This window comes from Panthera pardus, unplaced genomic scaffold, assembly GCF_024362965.1.
Source record: "Panthera pardus isolate Hobbes unplaced genomic scaffold, ASM2436296v1 HiC_scaffold_11, whole genome shotgun sequence".
Classification (NCBI taxonomy): domain Eukaryota; kingdom Metazoa; phylum Chordata; class Mammalia; order Carnivora; family Felidae; genus Panthera; species Panthera pardus.
In genome coordinates this window covers 43578766-43601337 of record NW_026526666.1, presented here as the reverse complement: position 1 = coordinate 43601337, position 22572 = coordinate 43578766, and the positions used below count along the sequence as shown (strand labels likewise).

The following is a 22572-nucleotide window of genomic DNA, read 5'->3' as shown; positions in this document are numbered from 1 at the left end:
TTTTCTTCTGTGTGTTGCAGCAGTTTGACCACATAGTTATACAGAGAAAAGTCTAGTATCCTCCACACTCAAAAATAAATAAGCTAAAAAATATTGCAGAATACATTTATTTTTTAAAGTTAAATTTCTTTGTAACCAAAGAACATACAGATTTAATTAATATTTTCGTTCTGACATCATATTGGATAAAAATTATTCTTTGCTTTCTTTGTACCAAATTCCACATAGTTTGGGGGTGGGTGAAATGGGTAAATGTAGTAAAAAGGTACAAATTTCCAAGTATAAAATAAATAAGTCCTGGGGATGTAATATATAGAATGGTGACTATGGTTAATAATTATTGCATATTTGAAAGTGGCTGAGAGTAGATCTTAAGTGTTCTCATCACAAGAAAAAAAATTGTAACTATATATCATGATGAGTGTTAACTAGACTTATTATGGTGATCATTTTGCGATATATCCATATATTGAATCATGTTATATACCTGAAAGTAATCTAATGTTATATGTCAATTATATCTCAACTAAAAATATACTACTGGTATAGTATTTAGAAGTATCACATACCAAACACCAAAGCTCAATATTGTTATTTGAGTCTAGTTATTTCTAAATATTACACATTTCTGTCATCCTGTTCCTGACCCCCACCATTTATTGGCTAATTCTTCACCTCGTATTTTTTGTGACAAAAAAGGAATCATAGCTTAATTTCCTTGACTATTCCCTACTACCAAGCACAATATTTTATTTGCAAAGGAATTTAATAAATACTTGTTGATAGGAATGCACAATATAAAATATTACCTAGCTTAGAAGATACTAAGCTTAGAAGCTTCAGAACATTAATATTATTAGACCAAAATTTCCGTAAATAACAAGAATGATTTTTTTAAATTTTTTTAATGTTTATTTATTTTAGACAGAGACAGAGCGCAGGGAAGGGGCAGAGAGAGGGGGAGACACAGAATCAGAAGCAGTCTCCAGGCTCTGAGCTGTCGGCACTGAGCCCGACGTGGGGCTCAAACTCACGAACTGTGAGATCATGACCTGAGCTGAAGTCAGACGCTCAACCGACTGAGCCACCCAGGCACCCCACAAGAATGATTTTTAAGAACAGATTAAAAAGGTAAATCTAAAATATAACAAAAAACATATAATTTGTTCCACTATATAGAAAGGTAGAGCCATATATTGATTTAAAGTTGATTTATTTAGAGTGTCATGTGAAATTATATTTATAAAGAGTGTGAGTGGGGGAAAAGGGAAGAGAAAAAAGGGGGGTGAGAGAGAGAAAGAGAGAGAGAGGGAGAGAATCCCAAGCAGGCTCCACGCCCTGTGCGGAGCCCAAATTGGGGCTCGATCCCATGATTCTGGGATCTAACCTGAGCCAAAATCATGAGTCAGATGCTCAACCGATTGAGCCACCCAGGCACCCCAAAATTCTATTTCCTTTTTTTTTAAATGTCCATTTATTTTTCAGACAGAGAGTGCAAGCAGGGAGGGGCAAAGAGAGGGAAATAGAGGATCAGAAGCAGGCTCTGTGCTGACAGCAGACAGCCTGATGCAGGGCTCAAACTCATGAACTGTGAGATCATGACCTCAGCCAGAGTCGGGCGCTTAACCAAGTGAGCCACATAGGCGACCCTCTAATGGAATATTCAGTGCAATAAGAATTTATATGAAGTTAATAGTTTATTAACTTCTAAACCATACAATGGTGAGTACCTTAAAGAGTTCAGGACACAGATGTGTATTAACTTTCTAAATTCAGGTAGTTCTGCAGACGAACTGGTATTAGAAGTGAAAATATTCCATTTGGGAGCATATTGTTGGTCAATAGTTGAGCCCTGATGGTTATTCTGCAAAGATGTAATAGTTCACATGGATCTTTGTATCTTGTTGAAGGAATGTAGTCCAGCCAGTTAGAAATAATTGGACGTCTTCCTAAACTTAGTTGTGTCTGAAGAAAGGAGAGATATTTTAATTTTGTAACATTAATCATTGTTTAGTTCAAATTATCAATATTTTTATTTTGTATTTAAATTCAGAAAATAGGGGCGCCTGGGTGGCTCAGTTGGTTAAACATCCAACTTCAGCTCAGGTCATGATCTGACCTGAGTCAGTTCATGAGTTCGGGCCCTGTGTCGGGCTCTGTACTGACAGCTCAGGGCCTGGAGCCTGCTTCTGATTCTGTTTCTCCTTCCCCTCAGCTACCTCCCTTGCTCACACTTTGTCTCTGTCTCAAAAATAAATAAAGATTAAAATAGAAATAGATTTTAAATTTATATAACCCTTATATTTTTTCCAAAGTATTTTTATTCCCATTTTACTCTCACAATGATATATAAAGTTTAAATAATATGTCTAAGGACACAAAACATAATTTCTTACAACTATGAATCTGTATGTTTTTCATTTTAGACAAATCACACACTTAAGTTTTATCAGCTTTTCCTTCCAGAGTAGTGTTGTCAACTTGGCTATACACTGAATTATCTAGGGGATTTTAAAATATACCAACACTGAGATTTTACTCCAGAAATATTCATTCAGTTCATCTAAGGTTGGGTACAAACAATGTAAATTCTAAAAGTCCCCTTAGGTGATACTATTGTAAAATACTGCTAAACCATGAGAAGTCCTGATAGGAGGCTTAACGAAATGAAACGATACATTTTAAGTTTTAGTTAGGATATCCCTTTTAAAGATTTACTTCTAGAAGTCAAATGCTAATGCGGTTGACTTAGGAGTAAAAGACATTGCTGTATTACAGAGATATTTCTCCAATAGAACCTACACCCTACAGACTATATGGTACTTTTATTTAAAAGATATATGAGGGGCACCTCGGCGGCTCAGTCGGTTGAGTGTCCAACTTCAGCTCAGGTCATGCTCTCACAGCTCTTGAGTTCAAGCCCCACATGGGGCTCTGTGCTGACAGCTCAGAGCCTGGAGCCTGCTTCGGATTCTGTGTCTCCCTCCCTCTCTGCCCCTAACCCACTCACATTCTGTCTCTGTCTCTCTCAAAAATAAATAAACATTAAAAATAAATAAAGATATATAATATTTTATTATCTATTCAATAATCAGCTAATTAAAGAACGGTATATGCTTAGCACTGAGCTCAGTGCTTGGGATCATTGCTAAGGTATGCAAAATAGTCTCTGCTTATAAAACTGAGGGATAGATATTTTTTAAAAAAAATTTTAATGTTTATTTTTGAGAGAAAAAGCACACATGTGGGGGTGGGGGGGGTGGGGAGGGACAGAGGCAGAGGGAGACAGAGAATCCAAAGCAGGCTCCACCTTGTCAGCACAAAACCAACATGGGGCTCAGACCCATGAACGGTGAGATCATGACCTGAGCCAACGTCAGATGCTCAGCCAACTGAGCCACTCAGACACCCCGAGGGACAGATATTTTCAGTTGCACAAATATTTTAAGCCTTTATATTTTTATTTCTCAGCATGTGATTGTGAGAAAAAAATCTCTCATTTTAAAATATTCTTCAAAAGGGTCTATTAAATTTTTATTTTATTGTGTTAAGACATAGAAATCCTAATGAACACAGGTTGTTATGTAATTAGAATGTAATAATACATACCTACTTAGTAACTACTAAAACTATAGATTTAACTTTTTAAATGATTTCATATTTAGAAGACAAAATTGTAAAATAAAGGGCTAAAATTATTTCATATTTAGAAGACAAAATTATAAAATAAAGGACTAAGGTCTGAGATAATTTAGATTTTACCTATTTTTAATTTAAAAGCCTACACTCAATGATTAATCTTTCACTGGATATAGTTCATAGATTAGAAATTAACTTCATTCTTGTCTCACAACTTAATCTTAAAATTGATCAATATTTGAGCCTACATGCAAAGAACAGTATTTTGCTTACCTCTATTTCCCTAATTGAAATGGCAGAAAGCACTCTGGAACATAGCTGTAAACATGTTTTGGCATCTTCCTGGATGTCTACTAATTCATGATCAACCATTATTCTCACTCTTGAAGGGTAGAGCAATATTGTTACCACAATGTTGATAGGGTTTTTTTCTCTTTCTAAGATTCCATATTGCAGGAGTATTTTTAAGATAGTAGATTGTCTTGTCTGAGCTACATAGAGTAGAGGTGTAATACCACTTAGTGGGCTTGGACAGTATACTGGTGTGAAAGTTCTGTGAATCAAACAAACAAAAACTTCATTGAATACAGAATTAAGAAACATGGTAAACATTTTTTCTTAACAGTAATGGGAAAATAATAATATTATCTTAAGTATTAAATGTCTTAAATAACTTTTAACGTAACTTTACCCTTATATATGACTTAAAAATATATTTATTTATTTTGAGAGAGAGAGAATCCCAAGCAGGCTCTGCACTGACAGAGCTGTATCTCATGAGCCATTAAATGATCATGACCTGAGCCAAAATCAAGCTGGACCCTTAACCGACAGAGCCACCCAGGTGCCCCTACCTTTATGTATGTCTTAACAAGGGTTTTTCACTCTATGAATCTAGACCAAACTGTAAATTAAAAAATAAGAAAATCCTTATTACACATTTAAACTTTGAACTTGTAAAAACAAACAAAAAAAGATTTAAATGTGTGGAAAGTGTTTACTTTTAGTAATAGCAATTTTGTTTCTCATTGGAGAAATCCATTGTTACTAGAACCAGTATTATAAAAGTCATGTAGCTCTGGAAAATTTAAAACAGAAAAGGGAAAAAGGCTTTTTTAAAATTTCACTTTATTAAAAGAACACAATTTTTTTGTTTGCTTTTCTTCTTGATCATATATCAGTCGTGAATTGAGTTTGGAGATTAGATGAGAAAAGAATAAGTGCAATTACCTTAATTCTATTTTTTTATTCACTTTATTTTGAGAAGGGGGGGAGAGAGAGGGAGGGAGGGAGCGATGCAGTAATCCCAAGCAGGCTCTGCACTGCATGGAGCCTGACTCAGGGCTTGAACCAACAAACTGTGAGATCATAATCTGAGCCAAAATCAACATTTCAAAGTCAGACATTTAACCAATTTAGCCACCTATGTATCCCCTATTTTTTTTTTTTTTTGCTTTAATAAAATTAGAGTTGGTAATTGCAGGTAGGTTTAAGCAATGAAAGTTTTATTTTTTATTTTTTCTAATTTGAGGTAGTCTTTGCAATTCTTTCAGTTAATGGACATTTATGTTTGCTAATCAATTGGTCTCTATATGTAGATAGGACATGGTATAACCAACTACAGGGGATTTTATATATTTGTTTAAAGTTTATTTGGAGAGTGTAAGTGCATGCTAGAGGGGGAGGGGCAGAGAAAGAGGGAGAGAGAGAATCACAAGCAGGCTCCCCACTGTCAGTGCAGAGCCAGACTCGGGGTTTGATTTTATGAACCTCAAGATCATGACCTGAGTTGAAACTAAAAGTCAGGTGCTTAATGCACTGAGCCAGCCAGGCACCCCCACAGGGGATTTTATATTATCAAGCCTTGATTTGGCCAAATAAAAATAACTTATAGGACTAAAGAAATGGAAATTTCATTCATGATCTTTTGTCTCTGGAATTCTCTTGATTGGTCTAATAAAATACTAATATGTTTTGCAGAACAGCACATAAACTATAAATACTGGTTTTGGACAACTATGTAGAGCAAGGAAAGCATTATTCAAAATGAGGAACTTAAAGATCGCATGTACTTAATAAGGGAGGCAACATGGTATAATGTGGTAGACAATGGAGATTTAAGGGTTCTAGATTTTAGGTTTTGATTCTCCTAACTAGCTCTATGGTGTTGGGTCAGTCCACCTCCCTGAGTCTTTGTTTTCTCATGCATTTATGTATTCATTTGTTCATGATTAGTTAATTTATTCAACACTTGATTTTCCAGAGTGTACTGAGTACTAGATATACAGAGATGAAAGTTACAGTCCTTCATATCAAGATGCTTATCATAGTCTAGTAAGGAAAATGGATAAATAATTCAATAATACAACACAAAATGATAATTGCTAGGATAGAAACATTCTTGTGTGCTATAAAAGCGCTGAAGGGGAGCGCTTTACCTGGAATAACAATTATTTATAGGTTATCCTGGAGCTAAGATTTGAAGGATTAGTGGGTATTTATCAATGAAAAGATTGGAAGGAATGTTTCATTTATAAGCATAAAGCAACACTGGAGGATTATCATACCTGAACTAACTGTATAAAATGAATGTTTTGTGTTTGATAAGTTCTCTGGTTGAAGTGTGTTTAGAAGTCCTAAATACCTCCCTTGTAGTAATTCCCAAGGAGCTCCAGGAGAACCATTTGAAAATCACTAGACCAACCAGTTCATCTCCAAAGCTTCACTGAGTCTGGAAATGCCAAGATTTTGTGATTTAAAAAAACAGTGTGGTGTAGTAGAGAGTAGTATATTAGAAATTAAAGAGTGGGTTTTTGCTGTAACTCTGCCAGTGATACTGAATATATGCTTCTAAGTTCTGTATGTAAATGTGCACATGGGAATCATCTCCAGATCAGTATTGCCCTGGACATCTCATCTTTTTCACACATACTTCCAATATGTATCTCAATTTGAACTCCTAAACTACTTCTCCTTCTGCATTCCCTACCTTGCTTATTGGTACTCACTTTCCCAAAACTATTGCATGCATCTTTTTCACATTGATTTGTATGCTCTTGCCCTCCCTTTTCAATTCTGGGACAAGTCTTGCTCATCGTATAAGACTCTAATAAACTCTTGTGAAGATTTCTTTGATGACCTAACCTTCCTCTTTATGTGACACTTTGTATATTCCTCCATTAAGCCCATATCATTTTGGACAACTTGTTTATTGTCTCTAATCTTTCATTTTCTCATCTTCAAAATAAATAGGTAAGCAAGATGAGCAAAAAAATCAAATCTTCACAAAGGCAACAATTTTTTGTCTGGTTAATCCACTATTATATCCCAAAATTCCTATAATCTTACCCTAGAGTAGACATTTAAATATTTATTAATTGATTTTTTACTATTATTCAGAAATATATATATATATATATATATATATATATAATTAAATTTATTTGGTGGTTTCTGGATCTAACAAGACTTTTAGTGAGGCACAATTATTTCCATTTTTCAAAGACAATCTGATTTATTCATCTTGCTCTTTTTTTAAATCTTTTTTGATGAAATATAATTGATATATAACATCATATTAGTTTCAGGTCTACAAAATAATTATTCAATATTTGTATACATTGTGAAATGAATATCACAATAAGTCTAGTTACCATCTGTCCTCATGAAAAGTTATAAAAATTTTTTTCTTGTGATGAGAACTTTGAAGATCTACTCTCAGCAACTTTCAAACATGTGATAAAATATTATTGACTATAGTAATCATGTTATAAGTTACATTGCCATGAGTTATTTATTTTAAGCTGGAAGTTTATACTTCTTGACCCCCTTACCCATTCCACCTACCCCTAACCCCTCTTCACTCTAGCAACCATCAACCTGTTCTGTGTCTATAAGTTTTGTTTGCATGTTTGATTTGTTTTTTAGATTCTGTATTTAAGTGAAATCATATGGTATTTGTCTTTCTCTAACTTATTTCACTTAGCATAATACCCTCAAGATCATTCCATGTTGTTGCAAATGACAAGATTTCATTCTTTTTTATGTCTGAGTCATATTTCAATGTGTGTGTGTGTGTGTATCACATCTTTTTTTTTAATTTTAGTTAATTAATATACAGTGGACTACTGGCCCCTTAGCAGTAGAATTCAGTAATTCATCACTTACATACAGCATCCAGTGCTCATCATCACAGCAAGTGTCCTCCTTAGTACCCATCACCCATCTAGCCCATCTCCCACCCACTTCCCTCTGTCAACCCATAGTTTGTTCTCTGTCATTAAGAATCTCTTGTGGTTTATTTCCCTCTCTTCTCTTCCCCCCAACTTCCCTTATGTTCATCTGTTTTGTTTCTTAAATTCCACGTATAAGTGAAATCATGTGGTATTTATCTTTCTCTGATTGACTTATTTCACTTAGCATAACTAGCTCCATCCACATCATTGCAAATGGCAAGATTTCATTCTTTTTGATGGATGAGTAATATTCCATTATCTATCTATGTATCTATATTTTCTATATCTATGTATCTATATATCTGTATATCTATTTCTCATCTTCTTTATCCATTCATCAATTGATGGACATTTGGGCTCTCTCCATAGTTTGGCTATTGTTGATAATGCTGCTATAAACATTGGGGTGCATGTACCCTTCAGATCTGTATTTTTGTATCCTTTGGGTAAATACCTAATGGTACAATTACTGGATCATAGGGTAGTTCTATTTTTAGTGTGCTTTTTGTTTGTTTGTTTTAAGTTTATTTATTTTTGAGAGAGAGAGAGAGAGACAGATGAGCAGGGGAGGGGCAGAGAGAGGGGAGAAAGAGAATTCCAAGCAGGATCCACACTGTCATCATGGAGCGTGATATGGGGCTCATGACCTGAGCCAAATCAAGAATCAGATGCTCAACTGAGTCACCCAGGCACCCCTATTTTTAGTTTTTTGAGGGACCTCCATGCTATTCTCCAAAGTGTACCAGTTTGCATTTCTACCAACAGTGTAAGAGGGTTCCCCTTTCTCTGCATCCTCACCAACACCTGTTGTTTCTCGTGTTGTTAATTTTTGTCATTCTGACATGTGTGAGATGCTATCTCATGGTTTTGATTTGTGTTTCCCTGATGATGAGTGATGTTGAGCATCTTTTCATGTGTCTGTTAGCCATCTGGATGTCTTCTTTGGAAAAGTATCTATTCATATACTAACCCATTTCTTAACTGGGTTATTTGGTTTTTGGGTGTTGAGTTGTAAGTTCTTTATAGATTTGGGATACTAAGCCTTTATCAGATAAGTTATTTGCAAATATTTTCTCCCATTCCATAGGCTGCCTTTTAGTTTTGTTGATTGTTTCCTTCGCTATGCAGAAGCTTTTTATCTTAATGAAGTCCCAGTAGCCCAATAGTTCATGTTTGCTTTTATTTTCCTTGCCTTTGGCAATGTGTCTAGTAAGAAGTTGCTGTGACCAAGGTCAAAGAGGTCACTGCTGGTGTTCTCTAGTATTTTGATGGTTTCTTGTCTCACATTTAGGTCTTTCATCCATTTTGAATTTATTTTTCTGTATTCATTACTTACATACAGCATCCAGTGCTGAAAGTGTTCCACTTTCATTGTTCTACATGTCAGTGTCCAGTTTTCCCAACACCATTTGTTGAAGAGACTCTTTTTCTTTTGTATGTTATTTCGTGCTTTGTTGAAGATTAGGTGACTGTATAGCTGTGGGTCCATTTCTGGGTTTTCTATTATGTTCCATTGATCCACGTGTCTGTTTTTGTGCCAGTACCATACTCTCTTGATGACTACAGCTTTGTAATATAGCTTGAAATCTGGAATCCTGAAGCCTCCAGTTTTGTTTTTCTTTTTCAGGATTGCTTTGGCTTCAGGGTCTTTTGAATACATCTCCTTTATCCATTCATCCATCGATAGACATTATGTTGTTTCTATATGTTGGCTATTGTAAATAATGCTGTCATGAACAAAGGGGTGCATGTATCTTTTTGAATTTGGGTTTTTGTTTTTGTTTTGTTTTGTTTTGTTTTTTTCAAGTAAATACCCAGAAGTAGAATTGCTGGCTCATATGGCAGTTCTATTTTTAATTTTTTCAGGAACCTCCATATTGTTTTCCATAGTGGTTGCACCAATTTTCATTCCCACCAATACTGCATAAGAGGTTTCCTTTTCTTTATATCCTTGACAACACTTGTTAATTTTTGTCTTTTTGATAACAGCCATTCTGACAGGTGTGAAATGATATCTCATAGTTTTGATTTGCATTTCCCTGATTACTGATGTTGAGCATCTTTTCATGTGCCTGTTAGTCATCTGTATATCTTTCGAAAAATGTTTCTTCAGATCCTTTTCCCATTTAAAAAAATTTTTTAATGTTTATTATTATTTTTTTTAACTGGGAGAGAGAGAGAGAGTGCAAGCAGGGGAGGGGCAGAGAGAGGGAAACACCGAATCCCAAGCAGACTCCAGGCTTTGAGCTGTCAGCACAGAGCCTGACCCAGGGCTTGAATGAGCTGTGAGATCATGACCTGAACTGAAGTCGGATACTTAACTGACTGAACCTCCCAGGTGCCCAATCCTTTACTTCTTTTTAATACAATTTTTAAAAATTGAGTTGAATGAGTTCTTTATATATTTTGGATAATAACCCCTTATCAGATATATCATTTGCAAGTATTTTTTCCTATTCAGTGGGTTACCTTTTTGTTTTGTTGATGATTTGCTTCACTATGCAGAAGCTTTTTAGCTTACTTTTGCTTTTGTTGATATTGTCTTTGGAGTCAGATTGTAAAAAATATTGCCAAGAATAATGTCAAGGAAATTACTGCCTGTGTTTTCTTCTAGGAGTTTTGTGGTTTCTGGTCTTACATTCAGGTTTTTAGTCAATTTTGAGTTAATTTTTGTGTGTGGTGTAAGACAGTGGTCCAGTTTCATTCTTTTGTGTCTGACCAGTTTTTCCAACATCATTTATTGAAGACACTATCATTTCCCATTATATAGTCTTGTCTCCTTTTTCATAAAATTAATTAACTATATATGCATGGGTTTATTTCTGGGCTCTCTCTTTTGTTCCATTGATGTATGTGTCTGTTTTTATGATAATGCCATACTGTTGTGATGTGATTATTATCTTTTTAATAATAGTTTGAAATCTGGGAGCATGATGCATCCAGTTTATTTTTTTTCTTTTTCAAGGCCACTTTCACTATTCAAGATCTTTTCTGGTTCAATACAAATTTTAGAGTTGTTCTAATTCTGTGAAAAATGATATTCAAATTTTGATAGAGATCATATTGAATCTGTAGATTACCATATGAACATTTTGATAATATTGATTCTTCCAATCCATAAGCACAGAGTATCTTTCTACTTATTTGTATCTTGTTCAGTTTCTTTCATCAGTGTCTTATAATTTTCAGAGTACAGATCTTTCACCACCTTGGTTAAATTTATTTCTAGGTATTTTATTCTTTTTGAAGCAGTTGTAAATGAGATTGTTTTCTTAATTTGTTTTGCTGATGGTTCATTGTCAGTATTTAAAACCACAACAGATTTTTGTGTATTGATTTTATACATGGCAACTTTACTGAGTTTATTAGTTTTAACTACTTTGGTGGAATCTTTAGGGCTTTGTAAATGAAAATCATGTCATCTACATATAGTGACAGTTTTACTTTTTCCTTTCCAATTTGGATGTCTTTTAATTAATTAATTAATTAATTAATTAACTTACCTACCTACCCACCTACCTACCTAATTCTTCTGTCTACGACTTTTAATACTATGTTGACTAAAAGTGTTGAGAATGGGTATCCTTGTCTTGTTCCTTATCTAAAAGGAAAAGCTTTCAGCTTTTCAGCATTGAGTATGATGTTAGTTGTAGGTTTGTCATATACAGTCTTTATGATGTTGAGGTACCTTCTGTCTATACCCACTGTGTTGGGTTTTTTAAATCATAAATGGATGTTCAGTTTTTCAAATGCTTTATCTTCATCTATTTAGATGATCATATAATTTTCATGCTTCATTTTGTTAATGAGATATTTTATGTTGATTGATTTGCAGGTATTGAACCATCTTTGCATCCCTGTAATAAATCCTACTTGATCATGATGTGTGATCCTTTTGATGTATTGCTGAATTTGGCTTACTAATATTTTATTGAGGATTTTTGCATCCATGTTCTTCAGAGATATTGGGCTGTTTTCTTTTATTATTTCTATTTCTATTATTTCAGTTTTTATTTTTATTTTCAGTGTCTGTGTCTGGTTTTGCCATTAGGGTAGTTCTGGCCTTGTAAAATGAGTTTGGAAGTGTTCCCTCATTTTCAGTTTTTGGAAGGGTTTGAGAAGGATAGGTATCTAATCTTCTTTGAATATTTAGTAGAACTCAAGTAAAGCTTCTGGTCCTGGACTTCTGTTTGTTGGGAGGTTTGTGATTATTGATTCAATCTGCATACTAGTATTTGGTTTATTCAGGCTTTCTATTTCTTTATGATTCAGTCTTGGAAGACTGTTTCTAGGAATTTATCCATTTCTTTTAGGTTGTTGACTGTTGATGTGTAATTGTTCATAACTATCTCTTATGATCCTTTGTATTTCTTTGGTATCAGTTGTAATTTTTCTTTCATTTCTGACTTTTTTATTTGGACTCTTTCTTGATGAATCTGACTAAAGTTTTGTCAGTTTTGTTTATCTTTTCAACGAACCAGTTCTTAGTTTCATTGATCTTTTTTTGTTTTATTTTTAGTTTTTATTTCATTTATTTTTTGCTCTGATATTATGTCCTTCTCATAGCTTTGAGCTTTGTTTTTCTTTTTCTAGTTCCTTTTGGTGTAAAGTTAGTTTATTTTAGATTTGTCTTGTTTTTTGTTTTTGGTTTTGGTTTTTTTTGAAGTAGGCCTGTATCACTATAATCTTCCCAATTCGAACTGCTTTTGCTGCATTTCATTGATTTTGGTAAGTTGTATTTCTATTTTCATTTATCTCAAGGTGTTAAAAAAATTCTTTTAATGTTTATTTGTTTTTGAGAGAGAGAGAAAGCATGAGCAGTGGAGGGACAGAGAGAGACTCCAGGCAGGCTCCAGCAGCACAGAGCAGCACAGAGCCCTACACGGGGCTAGAACTCCTGAGCCATGAAATCGTGACCTGAGCTGAAGTCAGATGCTTAACCAACTGAGCCACCCAAGCGCCTTTCTCAAGGTATTTTTTGATTTCTCCTTTCATTTCTTTGTTGACACATTGGTTGTTCAGCAGCATTTTTTTTTTTAAGTTTTATTTGAAAGAGAGCTCATGAGCATGGTGGAGGGGCAGAGAGAGAGGGAGAGAGAATCCCAAGCAGTCTCTGCACTTGTAGCACAGAACCTGATGTGGGGCCTGAAAGGTGAGATCATGAAAGGTGATATCATGACCTGAGCTGAAGTCAGACAATTAGCCAACTGAGCCCCCCTGGCACTCCAGTAGTACATTTTCAAATTTCCACATATTTGTGATTTTTCCAATGTTCTTCTTATAATTTATTTATAGTGTCATATCATTATAGTTGGAAAAGATGCTTGATATGATTTCAGTCTTCTTGGATTTATTGTGATTTGTTTTGTGACCTAACATAATCTATCCTGGAGAATATTCCATGTGTACTTGGGAAGAATGTATATTTTCTTGCTTTTGTATACAGTGTTCTGTGTGTGTGTGTGTGTGTGTGTGTGTGTGTGTGTGTGTGTGTGTGTAGTCCATATGGTGTAATGTGTCACTTAAGGTTGATGTTTTCTTATTGATTTTGTGTCTGAATGGTCAATCCATTGATGTAAATAGGGTCCCTTTCTATTGTTTTACTGCTGTCAATTTTTTATATATGTTTTAAGTTTAGATCTCTTATGTTGAGTGCATAAATATTTACAAATGTTAGATCTTCTTTTTGGATTGGCCCCTTTATTTTTATTTAATGCTCATTTTTGTCTGTTTTAAAGTCTATTTTATCTGATATAAGTACAGCTACCCTAACTCTTTTGTGGGGGAGGGTTTCCATTTGCATGAAACATTTTATTCCATCCCTTACTTTCAGTCTGTGTGTGTCCTTATACATGAAATGAGTTTCTTGTAGACAGTAAGGTAGAGGGATAGTGCAAAGATGGTTGGTACCTATTTGTGCTGGCACTAGCAAAGTAGATGGTGAATGCTGAAAAGATGCCCGCTGGTACCTTTGCTCTTGGAGAGTCTCAACAGGTTTCTGCCCCTCTGGCAGATAACTTAAGGTTAGCAAATGAATCTCCTTCACATATGCTCTAGGCATTTTTCAATCTGCAACTTTTGTACTTGGTCCCAAAGTGAATGAGTCTGCTTGTGAGTCTGCTAAGAGTGGAATCTCCATTCCCTACAGCCCTATTTCTTCTGGACATAAATCCTGCTGGTTTCAAAGCCAGATATGTTGGGAGTTCATCTCTCCAATGCAAGTCTCAAGGGTTGGAGTGTCTGATGTGGGGCACAAACCCCTTTCTCTTTACAGAGAAGCTGTGTTATTTGTGAGATCCCTCTCGACTCTTCCAGTCTGTAAGTCAACGTGTTGGGGGTGGGGTTTTGGCAAGACAATGTCTCTGCTTCTTTTACCCATCTAAATGTGGCCTGTTAATCTTTCGTTGTGGAGGATCTGTTTGGCTAAGTTTTGGGGTTTTTTTTTTCGTTTTTTGTTTTCAGGGGGAATTGTTGCATATGTAGCTGTAGATTATGTTGTATCCACTGGAGGAGATAGTTTAGGATTCTCCTACACTGCCATCTTGAACCACCTCTGATCTTGCTCACTCTTAAGATATTTGACTAAGAATCTTGTAAGTATAGGAATTCAGGGGATTTACAGGACAAAGATAGCACAAGTGGTCCTGGTTAAGATTTAGAGATATTAGTTGATTTTAAGTCATTAATATTGATACTACCTTTAGAAGATATTTTAGACCACAAATGTTGAAAACATAACTAAAACTCAAATAGGTTTAAAATGAGATTTAAAAGTCTAATCTGTACCCAAATGACATGATTAATCCTCATGTTTAAAGAGCATGTTACTATAAACCAAAATTTGCTTAATCTGTACTGACAGTTAATTATGGCAATACTTATATGGATGGAGTAAGGCGAGCACAGCAAGAATTAGTTTTTAAATGTGAAGTTAATGAACTGAACCCTCTGTGTCTGAAAACCTGTCATATATGCTTATTAAATGGGGCATAATATTTCCATATAGACATGCAGAGAATGATTCAGTTTTGTAGCTATACTAATTATTTCTACTTTTTCCTACTCCTTCTCCTTTAGTTTTTAGCCACTAAATTTAAGAGATGCTTCTCTATAATAATCTTATTTCTGATATTTAGCACAGTTGACTTTCTTGGAGCTACGTTTTGTCCTAACTTAGTAAGGCTGTTTTCACCAAGCTATCCACCTGCCTCTTTGGCTATTCCTTGTCAATGATCTTTTACTGGTTTCTCTTTCTTTCCACTTAACATAAGTAAAGAAGATATGGCCTTTTGACTAATTCATTTGATTTATGTTCTTAGGCAATTTCATCCATGACCATAACTTTAATTACTGTCTATTAACTTATTCAACAAATATTTATTGAATGCATATTGTATGCCAAATACTGTTTGAGGTGCTCGGGATATGTGAATGAAAATAATAAAGATGCCTACTTTCCTGCTTGTATTGTAGTGAGAGAAAACAGACAATACAGAATAGACATCGCAGAAAAGCAAATTTTATAATATGTTAGAAGACTTGATAAGAAAAAAAGTAGAGCAGTGTAGGAATTGTGAAAGTGCTGGAGGGTGTACTGAGGGTATTTTCCAATTTTAAAATAGGATGATAGGAGAGGGAATTACTGAGAGATGACATTTGGATGAAGAATAAGGAGATCAAGAAATTGACCACTTGGATATTTAAGGACCCTAAGGCAGGTGAGTGTTCCTGGAGTGGTGAGGGAAGAGTAAGGGAGCCAGTGTGGCTGAAAGAGTGACAAGGCTGAGGAGTAGTAGGAAACAAGAACAGAGATAATGGGATGCCACATCATGTAGAGCCTTGTAGATCACTGAAAGGACTTCATCTTTTACTCTAAGTGGAATGGAGGAGCCATTGGAGATTTTGAGTAGAAAAGCAATGTGATCTTATATTTGTTGAGAATTTATTCTGAGATATGAGGAGGAAAATTACTTGGTGCCAGCCAATAACAGTAGAAATAGTCAGATTCTGTATACTGTTTGAAGGTAGAACCAACAGATATCCTGACATACAAGATGTGGAATGTAAAAGAAAGAGACTGAAGCATGACACTATCTAATCACCTACTGCTTATCTGTACCTGGATATCTCTTAGGTAATGCAAACTCCTATGTCCCAACCTGGCTTTTTAGATCCTTTGTAATAATCTTGACAGGTTTGTGGTATGACCATTGTGGTAGACTGAATAATGCCTCTCAAAATGGCAAAATGGATTTTGCAGATGTAATTAAGATAAGGATCTTGAGGGGTGCTAGGGTGGCTCAGTTGGTTAAGCCTCCAACTCTTGATTTCAGCTCAGGTCATAATCTAATAGTCTGTGAGACTGAGCCCTGCATTGAGAGTAGAGCCTGCTTGGAATTCTCTCTCTCTCTCTCTCTCTCTCTCTCTCTCTCTCTCTCTCTGTCTCTCTCTCTCTCTCTCTGTCTCTCTCTTTCTGCCCCTCCCCCCCCATCAAAATAAATAAATAAACATTAAAAAAAAGATGGTAGATAATGCAGGTGGACCCAATGAAATCACAGGGGTCCTTACAAGAAGTGTCAGAGAACAGTAGAAGCAGAGCCAGTGAAGGAGTTATGACTCTACAGTGCTGACTTTGAAGATGGAGGAAGAGGCCATGAACCAAGGAATTCAGGCAGCCTCTAGAAGCTCGGTAGGGAACAGATTCTCCTGAAGAGCCACTAGAAAGATTTTAGCCCAGTAACCTCATTTTGGGCTTCTGACCTCCAGAACTATAAAAGAATACATTTGTATCATCTTAAGCCACTGTGTTTGTAGCAATTTTATTACAACAGTAAGAGGAAACTAATACAAACATCAACCAGTCTTAAAATTTAGAAATCTGAAATTAACACTTCTCTCTTTTTGATGCTTCTTTTCTAATTACAATGTTTTGTTATTCAACTTAAATTATTAAGTTGAATTATTTCTTCTTTCCCCTACTGCTATTTAGTTTAACTTCTTATTATGTTTTACCTGTACTGTTATGGTATCAAAGCATAGCCAGGAGTTGGAGAAGATGGTGGCAGAGCAGAATTAGTTCTTTCCCCAAAACTATTATATACACATGTAAGCTAAGTTAGCATGGGGTGCCCATTATGCAAATTCAGTTTCAAGCAACTTCTCTAACCATCTACACCTTTTTGATAAGATTACTTTCCCCAACCCTTTTTATATAGAAGGCCTGGAACTGCCATTGTGCCAGAGTATTTGAGCAGCCTTCTGACTGGTCTCCTTGCCTCTAGCCCCTTCCTACAGTCTAGTCTTCAAATGGGAGCTGATGAATCTTTTCATACTACAAGTCTGACCTTCACTAGTTAGGCATCACTCATGGTGTAAATTTCAAATTCCTTAGTATGGCCTACAAAGTCCTGCAAGCTTTCACTTCTAGGCTTCATATCCCACTACTACCTGATTTCCTATCTCACCTTCTAGCAATTGTCCATAATCACTGGATGCAACGTGTTGTTTGTGTCTCCTTTGGTTTTAGTCATCCTGCCTCTGCCTAGATTACAATTCTTCAAGGGAAAAGAACAGAAAATTCCCTTTCATTTTTTAAAAACCAATTTAAGATATCCTACCTTCTAGATAGCCTTGCATCTACTCCTCCACAGTAGTGTTTAACAACTTGTTTCTCTGTTCTCTCCACCCGCACATGCTTTTGTGTTTGCATTTATGGTATAATTACAATATTTATTGTTCACTTACTAGTCTGTGAGCTCTCCAAAATCAGGTATATGGCTATTTTATTTTTGTATTCCCATCAAATAACACAGGTGCTTGGCACTTAGAAAATTCTTAATAAATGATTATTGTTATTTTAACTGAATGACATCATCTCTCTTTAATCACTTGTAGACTGTCATACAGTGGCATTTAGATTAATATTGCAGGTTTGTTGTAAAAATGAACAAACTTAAGTTCCTTTCCCTCATTAGTTCTATCTCCTCCCCTTCAAGGACTTATTCAGACACTTCATTATTATAATAAGAAAATTATCATATTGGAGTGTATGCAGAGGAGGGTGACCAAAAAATGATGCTGCTTTAGGAATAAAGAACAACAGATAATAGGAAACTTAAGATATTCATTTTGGGGACATATTAGCTGTGTTCAAATATCTGAGAGATCTTCATGTAGGAGAGAAATAGACTTTGTTCTATATAGTTCTGGGGGCAAAACTGGAGAAATGGAGACAGATTGCAATGCACAATGAGGAAGAAATATCTAATAACGTTGCATAAAAAGTTCACTTTTTCATTCAACAAAATCTTGATTGAGCACTTTCTGTGTATGTACATAGTTCTTGGCACTGAGGATTCAATGTTGAGGAAGTAGTTGAGATTTTTTCCTCTCATGGAGCTTACTTTTTTTTAAAAATTTTTAATGTTTACTTATTTTTGAGAGAGAAAGAGACAGAATGTGAGTGGAGGAGGGGCAGAGGGAGAGGGAGACACAGAATCTGAAGTAGGCTCCAGGCTCTGAGCTGTCAGCACAGAGCCCAATGCAGGGCTCAAACCCGTAAATCATGAGATCACAGACCTGAGCCAAATGCTTAACTGACTGAGCCACCCAGGCACCCTTCATGGAGCTTACTTTTAATGACAGTGGACAGTGAACAAATCAGTGGGGGTGTGTGGGGGGGGAACCAGCAGCAGCATATGAGCATATAGTGATCGATGTTGTGTAAAGAATTAAATAGTGTTATGATATTTGAATGAGTGGCTTCTTTAGAAGGTGTGACCACCTGTCTGAAGAGATGACATTTATACTGTGTTCCAGCTGATAAAAAGGAACTAACCATTGGAAGAACTGAGTGAAGAAATTTCCAGGCAGAGGAAACAGTTTTTTTTTTTTTCAATTTTAGTTTTTTAAATTTGAGCATAATTGACATACAATGTTACATTAGTTTCACGTGTACATCACAGTAACTCAACAAGTTTATGCATTTTATGCTATGCTCACCACAAATGTAGCTACCATCTATCACCATACAATGCTATTACAGTATCATTAACTATATTCTATATGCTGTGCCTTTTATTCCTGTGACTTATTCATCCCATAACTGGAAGCTTGTATCTCCCAGTCCCCTTCACCCATATGACCCATCCCCCTATGCACTTCCCTCTGGCAACCATCAGTTTGTTCCCTGTATTTATGGGTATTTTTCTGTTTTTCTTTATTCATTTGTTTTGCTAATTAGATTCCACATATGAGTGAAATCATATGATATTTTTCTTTCTCAGTCTGACTTCTTTCACTTGGAGGTAAACAGTTACTACAGGGCCTTCAGACAGGAATGAAATTGAAGATATTCAAGAAACAAAAGGGTCTGTATGGCTGGATATAGTGCTCAAGGGGAAGCATGAGATTGGATTTGGTTGACATAGTGAGAGGTCAGATCATGTAGGGCTTTTAAACAATGGGTATTGAGTTTGAATTTTATTCCACTTGTAGTGGGAAAGTTTTGGAAGATTTTAAGCACAAGTGGTATGACATATTTCAGTTTTTATAAGGTTTCCACAGGGTTCTGAGTCAAGAATAGATTACAGAGTTTGAGAGGGAAGAGTGAAAGCTGAAAGACTTGAGCAGTCTATAGCAGTTGCCTAGGCAAGAGATGAATATGGCTTCACTTAGGTTAGAAATGGAGGAAATGAAAAGATGTTTAGCTAAGGGGGATATGTTTTAGAGACAGAGTCAAAAGTACTTGCTGATGTGTTGGTGAAAGAAGAAGAACCAAGAATAAATCCTGGATTTCTAACTTGAGCAACAGGATAGAACAATAGGGGCCATTAATCAAGTGGGGAATTCAGGAGAAGGAGCAGGTTGACAAGGGGAGAATGAGTTAGATCAATGTTCTGTTTTATTTCTGTTAAGTTTGAGGTGACTTGTGGAGATGTTGAATAGACAACTTCATATAGAAGGAGTCTGGAGCTCAGAGGAGAGGTCAGGGGTGAAGATAAAGACTGAAGAGTCATTCACATATACATATACATATACATATACATATACATAGTATTTAAGTCCTGGGGCTGGGTAAAATCTTTGAGGGAAAGGGTATACCTGGGAAAAAGAAGGGGCCCTGGGCAAACGGATGGTTTACCTCATGAAATAGTTAACTCACTACTACTAGAGTTGTTCAAGCAGAGATCATATGAGCATCACCCAGGGATGTTTGATATAGAGTTGCTGCCCAGGGTGAAGGTTTGCTAATGAATTCTTAGATCCCATCTGAATCTGAAATTTGACGATACTGAAAGATCCAGATGATGTCATGGTACATAGAATTGGCCAGTAATGTGTTTCACCTTGTGGATGCATCTAAGTTAGAATTTCTTGATTTTAAAACTGTCACTTAAGACACTTGTTAATGGCACTGTATCATATCCCACTGTGTATGTTTCTTTCATTTTCCTTCCTCCCCTTTTGCCTTCTATTTAAAACACTTTGAAGTTTTTCTTCTCTTCTTCTGTTTTACTCTATTTTTCTTTCCCATGAGCCTACCAGGGATATACATAGGCATTACTTGGCCCAGCTAGGGACACTCAGTTTTAGAAGCTGCTGATCTTTGCTATAGCTAAATATAATGGTCCTTAAAGCAATCAAAAAATACTGTTTGGGGATTTTATTTATTGATATTCCAGACTGCAGCTATCAGATTATGTACTTGGGTGATCATTAAGGAAAGCAATCTAGTGATTCTCCAATACCATAGTGATACCCAATCAAGAGAACACCTCTGCTTCAGGCAGAATCTAAATTGGTTGAGTCTTTAACTGATCTTATCTGTCTTGTTTTTCACTGCATTCATACTCTATTCATTGTGCCTAGCTAGTAGAATGCCTTATGCATAGTAAGGTGGTAGATAAATAATTTATTGAATGAATGAACAAATGCGCATTTGTTCTAATCAAACTAGTACCAAAAACTGAAGAGTATATTGGAGTTAGTACAAACTGAGTAACTTTACAATACATATTATGGACTTTACAAAGAGGTCACATTGAATATTATATTCTATAAGATCCTCATTCATTAGCTAGATTGACATGTTCAGACTGAAAATTTGGTTCTCCGACAGACTTAATCAAGTATTTAACTTGCTTTGTGCTCAATTCTGGAGAATTTGGAGTCAAATTTATCAATGCTTAACATACAAATAGGGAATTATTATGTTATTAACTATTACTAAGTGAATGTGTGTGTGTGTGTATTCTGAATTATACTTTGAAAGTCATTTTTTATATGTACTAGATAGATACGCATTATCGGTATTCTCAAGAAGAGATCACAGTATTACCCCAAACAATGTCTTTGTTTAGTTAGAGAAATCTAAGTTGTCTAACATGCCATTGCCTTGAGCACTAGCATGTATACTTTATAGAGCAGAACCACTAGTAATTTATTGGTACATAGTAATGTACATATAGGGGAACATTTATTGAACAAATAATGAGGAGTGTACAAATGGATGAGCAATCAAGTTAGGATTCCTTATCCTTATAGCCACCAGGCATATTTATTTTAGAAAAAAAAGAAGTAATCTTCCAAAGAGAAATTTTGTTCTTTTATGGTAAAAACATGAGATTATTACCTCCATATCAGTGCCAGGTTACAACTTCTATCTTGAACATAGTTCTTTGTTTTCTTGAGAAGCAATTCCACAAAGTCAGGATTACCCTTCCTCGCAAAAACCCAGTACAGAATAGTATTCACACATATTTCAGTAAATTCAAGATTAAAATTCAGTTCAAAACGGTATCCTGATTTTTCCACAAATGCAATATAGTCTGAGAGTAGTATGTCAAACCCATCCAAGTCGACATACCTCAGAATTTTTGCCAGGGTTCTGTAAATCCTAGGTTCGTAACAGTGATATCCCCAGTGACCCAAAAACTGCAAGGATGGTCTTTTAACAATTTTGTCAATGAGATTGCAGAATATATTGCTTCTTGGACAAGAAGTCTTATGACATAATTTGGAAGATTTACTCATTGCTATTTAAGGCAACAGTATAGAAATCAAATCACAGGAGGTCATACTGTAATCCTTCAGTTACATATTTTGGTAATGTGGTAGGCTTTACTCCACAAACAGGAAGTGCCCTTTAAACTGTAGCCACAAAAATATCATATGAAATATTACCATAAGGTACTGGATGACATCACAATAGATGGTGATCTGTCATCAGCATAGGTCAGGAATTTGGTATAATATATGTAACTGGTGACATTTGAGAGGGACATACTGGATATACATGGCATATGTGGCAGCTAAGATGTAATATTTTTAAGTCTAAAACTTTAGCTCAAGCCAGTATGTATGTTTATGAAGTGCTGAAAATACAGTCTATAAATTAGACAAAATAATAGTAATAACCAGGTTGATTATTCCTTTTAGGTTGTCATGTTTTGCATGAGTACTGCATTCTCATTTAAACCTCATAGGATGTTTTCCTTATTTTATAGTTGAAGAAACTGAGACTTAGGAAGGTTAAGAGACCTGCCAGAAGGCACTGTATTAATTCTCAGAGAGAAAAGCTGACATACAGTGTTAAACAAAATTCAGAAACTTTGTTTTAGAATTTAAAATTTTATAGATATTGTTCCTCTATAAATTAGGCAGAACATATACAGTTTGTACATTAAAGGTATATCAA

The 22572-nt window shown here is 35.4% G+C and overlaps 1 protein-coding gene across 1 annotated transcript; it reads right to left on the bottom strand.

Annotated features, from left to right (window-relative positions):
- Window positions 1-1684: 1684 nt before the first annotated feature.
- On the bottom strand, window positions 1685-22019 carry ASB17 (ankyrin repeat and SOCS box containing 17). The gene is made up of 3 exons (XM_019448848.2): window positions 21508-22019; window positions 3913-4192; window positions 1685-1965 (listed from the first exon to the last, which is right to left on the bottom strand). Exons 1-3 carry the CDS (start codon window positions 21906-21908, stop codon window positions 1759-1761), a joined length of 888 nt encoding a protein of 295 aa, XP_019304393.1. The 5' UTR covers window positions 21909-22019; the 3' UTR covers window positions 1685-1758.
- Window positions 22020-22572: the final 553 nt, after the last annotated feature.